This window comes from Ammospiza caudacuta, chromosome 2 (genome assembly GCF_027887145.1).
Source record: "Ammospiza caudacuta isolate bAmmCau1 chromosome 2, bAmmCau1.pri, whole genome shotgun sequence".
Taxonomy (NCBI): domain Eukaryota; kingdom Metazoa; phylum Chordata; class Aves; order Passeriformes; family Passerellidae; genus Ammospiza; species Ammospiza caudacuta.
In genome coordinates this window covers 638,749-651,869 of record NC_080594.1, presented here as the reverse complement: position 1 = coordinate 651,869, position 13,121 = coordinate 638,749, and the positions used below count along the sequence as shown (strand labels likewise).

The window sequence follows — 13,121 nt, the reverse complement described above, 5'->3', positions numbered from 1 at the left end:
AAAAAATTCAGAGTCGGCCCCCAGGCTTGCAGTGCTTGGGGTTGGCCACAGGAGGGCACCACCCCGGCCTCGCAGCCTGCAGTACCAGGGCGCGGCCACAGGAGGGCGACACTGCGGCCTTCGCAGCCTGCAGTACCAGGGCGCAGCCACAGGAGGGCGACACTGCCGCCTCGCAGCCTGCAGTACCAGGGTGCGGCCACAGGAGGGCGACACTGCGTGCCCCGTCTTGTACGTCTGCGGTTTGTCCACAGGAGGGCGCCACTGCCAGCCTTGTCTTGCAGTGCTGCTGTTTGTCCACAGGAGGGCGACACTCTGGCCTTGACTTGCACTTGCAGTGTTGCTCTTTGTCCACAGGAGGGCGACACTGCGGGACCCGGCTTGCAGTGCTGCGCTTGGGCCACAGGAGGGCGACACTGCCTCCCAGCTGAAGCGCAGCCTCTTGCCCTGCCACTCTCAGTGGGTTTGTGGAGTTGTCCTTTCAGAAAAGTGCTCATTAATAGAGCAGGTTTTGTGTTAATAGATATAGCTGAATAGTGAGTGTGTTGCATGTACGTGCATTATGGGCTGAGCATTTCTTTCTTTCCTTTCTTTCGTTAATCCAGGTTTGCTGGATGTGAGTGTGAGGTATCAGCGATCCCTGAAAACAGAAGAAAGAGAAACTGCTCAAGCTGTTTCTCTTTGTGTACAAATACATAGGGCAGCTGGTTTGCAGGCAGCAGCCAGGTAAGGCCCCATTCAAAAAGAACCACTTTTCACTCAAAACAGCCTTATCTGGAGACAGCAGGCTGAGGCATGGGATTAGATCAAATTCTTACTGGCCAGTTTTCCATCTGCAGGGACCAAGATTCCAAGTAGGTCCTGCTCTAAAGTGAAAATAACTTTATAAAGACCATCAGCAGCTATTTTGCTCCCTGAAGCTGCAGTACAGGGTGGTAGCATTTGTTCTGTAGAAGGATGCAGGTTGAAAGGGCATGTTTTCCTACATTTCCACTTTTTTTTTTACACCAAATGCTGATGTAAAAATTGGCTAATATAAGATGGTACCTATGTGGGCATTAGTTCTGCTGTTGCTGATGCTATTTAAAAGCTAGCTGGGGTTGTTTTATTGCATTTCACTGTGAAAACCTCAATAAACTGACTAGGAAATGAAACATGTTCCTTCCCACCTAAAGGCTTCTGCTGCCACTGTGTGGTATCAGCTAGACTTAGTTCCAGAATATGTGATTTTCCAGAGTCAGGAAAGGGCTAGAATAGAGGGAGTCAGTTCCACAAGAGAAGGATGGCTCCTGGCATTCCAGAGGCATGGCCTGACCCTTTCTCAGTGTTGCTGTGAGACCCTGGTCCATCCTAACTGAAAGGTGAGGATCACTATTGTATGGTGCTTGGAGAAGTCAAGGGAGTGGAATGACCTCAGACCCCTCATCCTTCAGGTGTATGACCTGGGTCTGGTTTATTGTAAATTACTCTATTTGCTAGTTCTATTTCCTTTTTCTGGTCAATTTTGGTCTGTAAAAATAATCTGGCCTGACCTTTGGCTTCTTTCTGGAGCCGGTTCTCAGGGAAGGTTTTCTACAGTACAGTGAATCCTTAAAGGTGCTGAGTACCTTCTCAGCCACAAATAAGAGCAAGCCACCAGTGATGAATGCAGGAGTTCCTCTCACCATTTCATGTCTGTCCCTGGTGCGTTCAGATGGAAAGGAAAGGTGCAAATGCTATGCGGCCAGAGCCCGCATGAATTTTGCCTTAGAGCCTTCACTGTTAGTCCCATCTGTTCACCTGTGTTTAAGCATGTTGGCTGCTGGATTCCTCATTCGTTATCTGCATTCTCTTCCCTCTTTTCCTCTCCGCTCCCGGCCGTGGGCTGCAGGGCCGCGGCCCAGCGGAGCCGCTCCGCGCGGTGCCACGCAGGGGCAGGGGTGAACGCCTACGTGTGCGCGCGGCCGTCCTTCCTGCCGCCGGCGCGGGCGCGCCGCACGCGGGCCGTGCCCCGCTCCTTCTGCCCCGAGTTCGGGCAGCGCCTGCGCTTCCCCTGCCAGCTCATCGCCCGGAAAAGCACCGGGGAAGCCTCTTCTCTGGGGGAGCTCTTGCACTCCGGCAGTGTTTTGTTCTCCATCTACCATCAGAGCACCGAGTCAGGTAAGGACAGCGGGGGCAAGGATCGAATACCGGTGCAGAGATCCCCTTAATTTTAGTGAATTTAAAAAAATACTCACAGAATAATGGAACAGTTTGGGCGGGGACTTGAACCACCTCCCCCTGCAATGAGCAAGGCCATCTTCCAGCAGGTCAGGTTGCTCAGAGCCCTCTGCAGGAAACTCTGCAGTTGTAATAGATGTAATTGTCTGAATTGTCTTTTGGAGAGACTGTTCCCCTTGTGCAAAGAGTTTTGGAACCTCCCAGTGATGAAGCTCACCTCTTACCGCTGTCCTCCAGTCAATCACTTCTAAACCTTCCCTGCCAGTTGGGCGTATTTACAAAATCATTTTATTTTCCAGCCACTGGCAAACTGGCTGACAGAACATGCAGAGATTATCTTCTTGGGACAGTCACGATCCCCACCAGAGACCTGCTGACAAGGAGATCAGGTAACACAGCACTGCTGTGCTGCTGACATTCTGTGTAAATGCTACTGCAATTCCTTAAAACAATTTCCATTCCTGTTTTGGGGGCTTGTTTTGGTTTTGGGGGGAGTTTCTGGGTTTTTTAGACCAAAATTTTTTCAGATGTTCCCCATCTGTTCAGTAAAAATCTGGTATTAGGAAAGTCACATGAAAACTTTGTTTGAAAATCTGTTTACAGGGTGTAGGATGTTTAGTGGCTGAATGAATATTCTGGGGCTACTATGAAGAAATTTAACTCCATGCCAGCTGAAGCCAGTATCTGAAATCCTTAGGACTTTATTCAGTGCTGCTTATTTTCTAGATAGAAGGTCCAAAAAGGATGACAGGTCCATGAGTTGCAGTGTTTAGTGCAGGACCAGTGACTGTTTTTAAAATGTCAAAGCTGCAAACAAAAGTCTTAGATAATTAGGAAGTAGCAGGATTTAATATTTTTTTGTTTTTTGGGTTTTTTTTTAACTGTGTACAAAATATCTCAATGCTCCTTTTGGGTCCATTCTACTTTAGACGATTCTGTGAAATTTCTGTGAAAAAATTATTTCCATATCTGTCCCCTAATGATCTTTTTTATCTAGTATTAGTTTGGGATTATTATACCCTATAATAACAATATTTTTATTATTTGCCTTGGTTATTTGTGATTTAATTTCAGTGAAGTTCGCATTTTCTCCAGCCCAAAATTTTGAGGTTGTGTTTAATGGGAAGGGAGTAGGAAATAAATGAGAGCACTCATTTATTAATGTAAATTAATTTATTAATTAAAATTAATTTACATTAAATAAAATTAAAATTAAATAAAATAAAATTAAAATAAATTAATGTAAATTAATTTAATTAATTTATTAATTTAAAATAATTTTATAATTGGATATCCCAGGGATATAGTGTTATTGTAAGATGGGTGGTGTTAATGAAGTGAAAATCCTTTGGGATCAGAAATGCTGCTGAGGTTTCTAGAAGGCCGAGAACTTGTTGCAATTTCAGATTAGAAATTATTTATTAAAATTCCAAACAAGAACTAAGCCCTAGGTTTATTTGGCATGCTGGTCCGTGGTTGGTGACCAGAGGGGTGACCGTTGCTCAGTGGCATTTTTGGGAAGCTGGGACAAGTCTAACAGGCCCTGTCCTCCCGCAGGTGTTTCAGGCTGGTTCCCAGTGACGCTCCCCGAGGCGCCGCTGTCCCCGCAATGTTCCAGCACCCTGCAGGCCGTCGTGGGAGGGCTGGAGCTCTCGGTGGCCTTTGCCCACCAGGGTGACAGGGAGCGCGTCCTGGAGGCCGCGCGGCTCCTGGGCTGGAGCGGCGAGGAGCCGCGCGAGGACGGCAGCGAGCGCTGGGAGCAGAGCGCCGGCCCGGTGGCCGTGACCGTCTCCACGCCGCGGCTGTGGCTGCCCCTGCGCTGCGTGCTGCTGGCAGGGCAGGCTGCGCTGCACGAGAGCGCCCGCTGCTACCTCAGGTACAAACTGTACGACCAGGAGCCCACCTGCACGTGGCTGCGGCGGCCGGAGCTGAGCGACGACATGGAGAGCGTCACGGTGAGCTTCGGGAAACCCAGCAAGGTGACCCTCAGGAGGAGCCAGGGGCTGCTGTGGTTCTTCAGGGAGGAGAAGTTGGAAATCCAGGTGTGGTGGGCCTATGGTAAGGACGATGAGGCGGAAAGACCCCTGGACACAGATCGTCTCATTGGATCTGCCTACGTCGACCTGGCAGCGTTGGCAGAGGGATCCAGGAGAACGCTGAGTGTCAGTGGTGAGTCCCTGAAACTCAGGGTCACGTCCCATTCCTCCCTACTGGCAATTTAATGTGCTTCCTTCCCTAGTCACTTTAAACAAAATGTTCGTGGGTTTTTATCGTGCACAGAGTCCCAGGGTGGTCAGGGTTGGAATGGATCTCTGGAGATCACCAGTCCCACCCCCTGCCCAGGCAGGGTCACCTGCAGCAGGTGCCACAGCAGCACATCCACGTGGGCTTGGCATGTCCCCAGAGATGGAGACTGCAGGCCCTCCCTGGGCAGCTGTTCCAGGGCTCTGCCCCCTCCATGAGGTGGAACTTGTGTTTTAGTTTATGGCTTCTGTCATCTACATTGTACTCATCAGCTTTGTGGACTGATAGGCTTTTCTTTTAGGTACGCTACAAGAGTTAAAACAAATTTTTATGCAGGGTATATGTTGTGTTCTCCATATGCGTATCTAAAATTATGCAGAGTCGCTGTTCCCAGGGCTCTCAGGAAGTTGATGTGCCCTAATCCGAGTGACTGGGGGAAAATGAAGGTGTACCAAATTTGGGGGATTGGTCATGGTTTTTAATGTTTCCAGGCTTGTACTTCTGGGTGACACTCACATAGAAATTACACTGGGAATCAAAATTCATTCTGCTGGGCTTGTGTGAGGTCTCTGCAGGAATGAGCAGCAGCAGCTGCTCTCCAGGCTCCTGCCTTTCCCGTGGCTCAGTTCCTGGCTGTCTGTGCCCTCTCCTGCAGGTGTTTACCCCCTGTTCAGGTGCAATGCTGCAGACCTGGCCGGAGCCGCCGTGCGCGTCCACGTCAGCGTCGCTCCCAGTGCCCCTGCCCTGCCCAGAGCTGCCTGTGCTGAGCAGAGCAGCAGCAGCAGCAGCAGCAGCAGCAGCGAAGGTGGAGGCGCAGGGGACAGCCCTGCTCTGGGCCAGCAGCTCTCTGACAAACAGCAGGTGGATGTTGAAGGTTCAGGGATCACCAATGGCCAGCCACAGGAAGAGGACATGGTGTTTCTGGAAAACACAGTTGCTGTCAATATCCTTGTGGAGAGAGCAATGCATCTAAGTTTAAAAGGTAACACCTCACACATACACTCCCTTTTCTGTCTTTCCTGCCTTTCTTTTCTCTTTCTTTGCTTTCTGATTCTTTGTTTCCCTCTGAGATCTGTTCCTGCTCCAGCACAGTGAATGGCAGGGAGGCATTTTTAACTTGGCTTCGTGGTGTTGCAGCCCCGATCACTGTGTAAGTACAGAGGAAGCAGGAGGCTGAACTACACAGCCTGTCCTCCTGAATAAACTCCAAAATATAAATAACTTAATGCTGCCTGTTAGAGATGACAGCCAAATTCTGTAATTAGGCACTGTCGGAATAGCTGAACTCCAGGTTAAGCACTGACTGAATAACTGAACGCCAAGATGCCCCTGTCACAGACTCCTGCAAATTAGCACATAATAAATTTGTAAAGCTGGCTCGCTGTACTCAGCTTTTCTTTTCCTGACAACACAGCTAAGAGTCAAATGCAAGCCATGATTTAAGGGTATGTAATTCTAAAAGAATCCGAGTCCTGCAGATGCATTTTTATAATCATTCCAGAATCTTCTGGAATCCATAGTCTTTGAAAAACTGGTGCAATTTTGTTATTGCAAAGTTTTTGATGATATAAAGCAGAAATATTTATATATTTTTGTCTTGCAGCATGGAGAGTAGCTCAAGCACTGGAATAGGGTCCTCAGGAGCCGGGTTGTATTCCTAGCTTTACTTCTGACTTCTTACATGACCTTGGGCAATGAATTTTCTGTTTCTGCCTTGAATATTCCTGTTTCTACTTCTGATTTCTTTGCCAACTGTGTGATCTTAATTGCTGAACTGCCTTTAGGTTTTGTTGTTGTTGTCGTTATTAATTAAAAAATCTGTATTTCGTTCTGTGTAATTTCAGGAAGTCCGCTGACAGAGCGTGAGGTGGCAGCCCCCAGCAGCTGCGTGTCCTTTGCTGTGGCTGGGGCAGAGGCTCCAGTCACCACGCCAGTGGTGGGAAATACAGACTCACCAGTCTGGGACTTCCAGCAGCAGGCAAGGTGAGAGATGGGATTCACACTCCACATCTGGCAGCCAGGCAGGTGTGGAAAGGACGTGAGGTTTGGGGGTTTTTAGCTCAGACCTGGATATCTGAGCCTAAATGAAAAAGCATTAATTAACTGCTTCAAGGAACCTCAGCAGATCAAGTCATACATGGCAGTATTCAGGAATTAACCTGTGTGATCCAATCTAGTGTCTCCTCCAGTGTTTTAAATCTGAGCCCCTTCAAAGAACCTAAAAACTGTTCTAGATTTAACACTTCATTTTTACATGTGTTTATTTTTTATTTCCAGCACTGAACTTCAAACATTACAGCTTTGAACCATAGCCCCAGTGCTTTGCTGTCACTGTGTTATCGAATCATGAAATAAACTGTTTCTATATTTCTGTTCCCTCACAATTTCTTTGTCCTATCTTTTAAACGTACAGCAAGAGTGAGGAGAGGGAAATAGTTCTTGAATAAGCAGAAGCCCAAACTATGTAGAGATGTGTTACATTGAGGCTCAGTAATTTGGGGTTTGTTTTGTTCCTGTCCCCATCAGTACAGAAAGGAACTAGTTTGTCTGGGTAGATAAAATGGCACTGACCTCAGAAGCATTTTACTGCTTTTTCCTGCTTTGCATAAAATATTATGGTTTTTATTCCTAACAGATTATCCAAAGAGCTTCTCCTAGATCCACAGCAAACCTTGGTCTTCAAAGTATGGCATAAAGCAGGTAAAGTTTGTGGTGCAGTACTAAGAGGAGTGTGTTTTCTGCATCCCCTTCCTTAGGGTCCTTGTATTTCATGCAAGGAAAAGAAATTCTATTAAGTGAATAGGGTAGTAGAATTGTAATGCCATCTTTTGCCCTGTACAAGAAGAATGCTAGAGATACATACCTGTTCATTTCCTGGCCCTTGGCATCCTCCTGTCCCCCATTAATCATCTTGCACGATTTAGTTCATCTGTATTCTCTCTGGTTTTATTGTAACAGTGCTTTAGAGGTTGGATATTCCTGCTGAAAGAAATTCTTACCTGCTTCCTTCTCGTGCTGTTTGGTTTTGCTTCCAGAATAACCTTCCTGTGTACGCAGAGCTCTGTGTGCTCACAGTGCTTCTCCTGCCCGTCCCTCTCCCTGCCCTGGGCTTTCTCTGCCCTGCAGGGACATTTTTAGCTGAACAAAACCCGGGTCATCCAGACAATGTCCCCCTGTTGGACAGGATGTTGTGCGCCTCCAGGCCACGTTTCCAGGGCTGTGTTTTAGCGTTCCTGAAATGACTGATGTCAGCGTGCTTCGTGTCCTTCCTCCCCAGAGTCGGAGCGCGTGATCGGGTTTGCGGCCGTGGATCTCTCTCCGCTGCTCTCGGGCTTCCAGCTGGTGTGTGGCTGGTACAACATCACCGACTTGAGCGGGCGGTGCCGGGGGCAGATCAAGGTGGCCGTGTCCCCTCTGCAGAACATGAGCAGCCTGAGGGAGGAGCGGCAGGCCAGGGCCCGCGGCCCGCCGGAGAGCTCTGCTGTACGTTCCTCCATCCCCTGCCCCCTCACACCTCCCTGCACTGCTGATAGCCAGCACTCGGGGCTCCTGAGACAATTCACAGCGCCCTCATGCACCAGTCTGCTTAAAAACCACCTAATTCCTCAGGAATTCTGCTCCAGGCTTCCATGGTAGCTGCTGGCCAGTGCTAGTTACAGCACCTCAACCAGGTCATGAGCATCCCCTTGGCTTCACTCTGTGCTTGCTTCATTTTCTTTAGGAGACTGTTCTGTGCATTTGGATGTCTGGGAGCATGGCTTAGATCTGTTTGCTGCTTTGGGTGACAGCTGGTACCCAAAAACATACAGTAGATTCAACTTTTCGTTGGTTAGGAAACATCTGATTTGGCAAGAATCTGTTTTTCTGGGATATTTGCCTTTTTTACTGGGTTTTTCTCTATTCTCTAAACTCCCCAGATATGCTTTGGTGTGTTATAGACCTGTAAGGCAGCCTTTATCTTACTTTACATCCCTTTACTCTCTGATAGCATGGAGAGAGTTAGCAAAAGTGTCTGAAATGAAAGTGTTGTGAAACAGTACTTTGGCTCAGTGCTGGGAAATCATTTGAAAATTTAAAGCTCTTTAGAAAGCCTGAGGTTTTGTTAGGATCAGCAGGGTAATACTTTGATTTCTCTTATTTTCTTATTGTGAAAGACTCACGCAGAGTGTTCCTTTTTCCTGTCCATCCCAGGTGAAGGCCAGCTTTCCAGCATGTCCCAGTAATTCTGCACACTTGTCCAAGCAGATGTTGAACTCCTTGTCAAAGGAAGTCAGCGTTCCTGCTCGAGAGCAGTAAGTCCTCAGGCAGACAGGCTGACAACTTTTTGGTTATTTTCAGGTCTCAGAAATGCCTCTCTAAAGCAAATTTGCTCTACTGGAGAAATGGTACACCCTGTCAAAGTGTGCCCACTGTGTTTGGGCTTAAAAATTAGTGGGCATTGCCTTTCCCAGTGAGAGAGAGGTGCAGGAGGAAGCAGTCCTGGGACAGGTTCCTTTTGGCACAGCCCAGATGTTCTTTTTCTTGTCATTGATACTTCCTGATTTGTTTCATTTGCACCCTGGTAAATAAGGATTTATTTGCCATTGGTAAATGGTAAAAAAATAAATAATAATTTATTTACCATTGGTAAAAAGGTGCCCTTGTTAAAGCTGGCAGGTACTTTCTCCAGGCCCTGATAAGAATGAGGGTTGTGTCTGTATTTGGTTTTATTTTTAGTAAGTGTAAATTAGATGGAGTATTCCTGATGCCTCCCCTTTATTTTGCCCTAATTTCTGCCCCTGACCAGTGAATGGCAGCTGGTGAAACGCTGCAATATTGCATGTTACAGGAGCAGGACTGTCAGACCTCCTGCAGCAATTCCTGTTTTCTGTCCCTCCAGATGAGCCAGAGTGTCTTAGTTTATCATTTGTTTGTTTAGCCTGCAGAGATGATCCATTCCCATATGTGTCTTTGAAGTTTGGAGGGACTGGGTGCCACCTCTCTGGGGTCTGAACAACGGGCTTGGGAGCTGCCTGCCAGCCCCGCTGTTACCTTGACTTTGGCATAAACCTGAGGCAGCAAACGCCATTGCTGCGCACATTTGGAGGAACTCGTTTCACCCATGGGTGGCTCTTTAGTGGATTTCAGGACACAGGCTGTTCTCAGGTGGCAGACTTTGCACAGTGGGGGGTTCCAGGCTGGATTTTGGGTTGTTTTCAGCAGGATGGGCCCCGCTGACACACAGCGCCCCCGGCACGAGGAGCACATGCAGAATGTGCGCCGCTTCCACGAGTCCCTGCAGCGGGCAGAGGGGAGCCCACGGAGATTCCAGGGATCCCTGCAGCAGGAGGACAGGAATGGGAATGCGTGCCACACCACCCGGAGGGACACGGCACCGCTGGCCTCGCGCGCCGCGCTGCTCACCGCGCTCAGGTAACCCCTGTAACCCCTGCAGTGCTCAGGTAACCCCTGTAACCCCTCACCGCGCTCAGGTAACCCCTGTAACCCCTCACTGTGCTCAGGTAACCCCTGCAGTGCTCAGGTAACCCCTCACTGTGCTCAGGTAACCCCTGTAACCCCTCACTGTGCTCAGGTAACCCCTGTAACCCCTCACCGCGCTCAGGTAACCCCTGTAACCCCTCACTGTGCTCAGGTAACCCCTGTAACCCCTCACTGTGCTCAGGTAACCCCTGTAACCCCTCACTGTGCTCAGGTAACCCCTGTAACCCCTCACCGCGCTCAGGTAACCCCTCACTGTGCTCAGTAACCCCTCACTGTGCTCAGGTAACCCCTGTAACCCCTCACTGTTCTCCTGACTAGATTCTAGATTAAAATGAGGCATAAATTTCAAAGATTAGTGTTTATTATCTCTAGGAATACAGGAATGAAAGATACTTCCTGGGGTATTTCATCCCTACCACAAGCAATGTATCTCAGAACCCCTAGATCTTTTATACAAAGCAGTCCTTAGATTTTTATCAAGCTCAGCCACAAGTCAAGTAATATCCTTGACTTTATGACTTTTCTTGGAAGGTCATCTCAAATCCAACTCCTTTGATTAAGTAAGTTTAGAACTAGTTCTTTTTTTAGCTTCCAGCCCAGGTTTCACAGCCAAGTCAGGATTTGTTCTGGAGTGTTATCCTCTCACTTAGAGCACCCTCAACACTTGCCTACCGATCTGCTTTTTTTAAAAACCTTTAATCATTTATCTGCGTATTTACCTGTTGTTGGCTAGAATGACCCAGCTTAAACCCAGCTGCCGCAGGCTTATTTTCCCCCTCTGACCCAATTTCTTACCGCTGCTTGCAGGAAGAACTTGAGTGAGCTGGATGAGGTTCAGAGGTACTTCAGTGAGAAGCTGACCAGGTCTTTTCCCGACTTCAGCACCTCCAGACCAGGCCATGAGGAGCGGGAGAGTGACCGTCAGGGCTCCATGGGCAGAGAAGGGGATCCCAAGGGCTGCCATCTCTTGGAAAAATCCAGTCAGTTGGTGTCCCAGGTCAGCAGCCTCATCAATGGTGAGTTGTTGCTGTGAGTAGCAAAGTGACAAGGAAATCCAATCCCTGCTGGTGCTTTTAAATAACTTACCAGAGCAGAGAATAAACTGGAGCCCAGAGCTACAGTTGCTGCCAGTTGGAAAGTTATTCCATGCTTTTTCTGCCCAGGCTTCCTGCAGGGAAGCAGCATTTCCAAGAGATGAAAGGTACATCCCTCTTATGCCAGAATTTACCATTCTTCTGTCGCTTTGATCTTGTCTTTTTTTCCTGCTCTTTATTCTCCAAGGTTTTGCTCTTTCTATGTCCTTTCTCATCCTTAGCAATTGTTTTTACTGCTTTTTTTACGTGCTTTCCTCTACAGTCTGTTCCAGACTCTTCCTTCTCCCTTTCCAAATGTCCCCCAGCGTTCCCTTGGATCAGGACTTGCCTCAGAACAGTTGGTCACTTTACCTAACACTGGTGAATTCAGTTCTCAGAGGATGCAAGCAGTGAACCGGATCTGCTCACTGGGGAGCAAAAATAAGTGATGTGGCTTTTTAAAGAATTTGTAAAAGTTCCCATTAATTTCATCCTGAATGCTTCTGTTTTTCCCTTAGCATTTCTATTCTCCTGGCCTTGTCAGTGGGTGGCAGAGCAGAACATGCTCACATGTTTGCAAGGCTGTGCGTGTTCAGCTCCCAGCCATCCTTACACCTGGGACTTTGTGCCCAAACCCCACATAACTCAGACTTAAGCTGAATTGTTGCTCCATGCATTCACTGATGCTCTTTTCTGTTAAGCAGACTTGCAGACCATAACTAAGAACAGCAAGGCAGCTTCTGGGGAGCACCAGGAGAGCAGCAGGAAGCGGGGTGCCTCGGCTGTGCCCGGCTGGCAGGAGGGAGGAGGCAGCCCTGCAGCTCCTGAGGGCCAGCTGGAGGTGCCAGCTGTGCCCAGCACTCCCAGGGACACGCAGCAGCCGTGCCCTGCTGGCAGAGCCGTGTTTGGGAGACACATGTTGCACCGGCTCCTCGGCCCCATTGTCCCTGAGGATGAGCATCCTTTTGGCCAGGAAAACGAAGGTGCTTTTGCCACCCAGCCTCACAGTGAGGAGGAGTATGAAGAAGATGTAATAGAACCACGAACTCTGAATGAAATAACCACCATGACAGACAGGACGAGCCCCTGGTCCAGCATCATCTCCGAAACAGGGCAGGGGGCTGAGCTGCAGCCGCTGGAGCCCAGGCCTGAAGGGCAGCATTCCATAGATGTGGGGTGTTTCCAGAGAGGGAACAGCAGCACCTTGTCCAGCATGCTGCAAGGGGACAGCCAGGGCCTGCTCAGCGCCCTGAGCCCGCCCGTGAGCCCCAGTGTGGGTGGGAACAGCCCCTGGGGAGCTGCAGGAGACCTCCAGGGCTTCCACAGCAGCACAGGAGCAGCAGCAGGAGACCTCCAGGGCTTCCACAGCAGCACAGGTGCAGCAGCAGGAGACCTCCAGGGCTTCCACAGCAGCACAGGTGCAGCAGCAGGAGACCTCCAGGGCTTCCACAGCAGCACAGGTGCAGCAGCAGGAGACCTCCAGGGCTTCCACAGCAGCACAGGAGCAGCAGCAGGAGACCTCCAGGGCTTCCACAGCAGCACAGGAGCAGCAGCAGGAGACTTCCAGACCATAAAGCAAAGTGTGGCGCTCCATGCAGGCTCCAAGGAGCTGCTGCCATCCCCAGCAGACATGGGTTTGAGCAATGAAAAAGGCACTGAGAGAGTGGAGGAGGAGGATGCTGAGGCTGTAAATGGGGATCATCAAGGCAAGGAAGGCAGTGGTTCTGATGAGAACTGTGCTCAGAGTGTATCAGCCCAAGCTGGCTCGGAAAGAAACAGCAAGAGCTTCCCTGATGACAGCAGTGAGGACGCAGTGGAAGGCTCAGAAAACCCCATCAAACAAAAAGTCACCTTGTATCCTTTACTGAAATGTTTTCTTGAACACTCTTGCATTCGGTGACTCTGCTGCTTAGTTAGAGTCTCCCTGGCCTCGGGACAGAGAAATGTGCTGTGAAACTCTTCCCTGGGAAATGAATCCAGGCTGGAGATCTGGGAGGGTGTTGAAGGACCCCATTACACTGTTTCACACACTCTAGTGTTGACTTTCTTGAAACTTGCAGCCAACAAATTTTGTGATTTGTGAGAGTCGCTTTATTTTGGGTAGTTCCCACATGTCTTGTTGCATTT

General features: G+C 49.0%; 1 protein-coding gene across 1 annotated transcript in view; it reads left to right on the top strand.

Annotated features, from left to right (window-relative positions):
* C2CD3 (C2 domain containing 3 centriole elongation regulator) overlaps positions 1-13,121 on the top strand; it is a 36,858-nt gene that overhangs the window by 17,589 nt on the left and 6,148 nt on the right. The window contains 12 exon segments of the mRNA XM_058822737.1: positions 603-723; positions 1,868-2,136; positions 2,496-2,585; positions 3,754-4,365; positions 5,096-5,422; positions 6,285-6,423; positions 7,076-7,140; positions 7,718-7,923; positions 8,632-8,732; positions 9,640-9,852; positions 10,729-10,937; positions 11,699-12,848. Coding sequence (XP_058678720.1) covers positions 603-723; positions 1,868-2,136; positions 2,496-2,585; positions 3,754-4,365; positions 5,096-5,422; positions 6,285-6,423; positions 7,076-7,140; positions 7,718-7,923; positions 8,632-8,732; positions 9,640-9,852; positions 10,729-10,937; positions 11,699-12,848 — 3,502 coding nt within the window.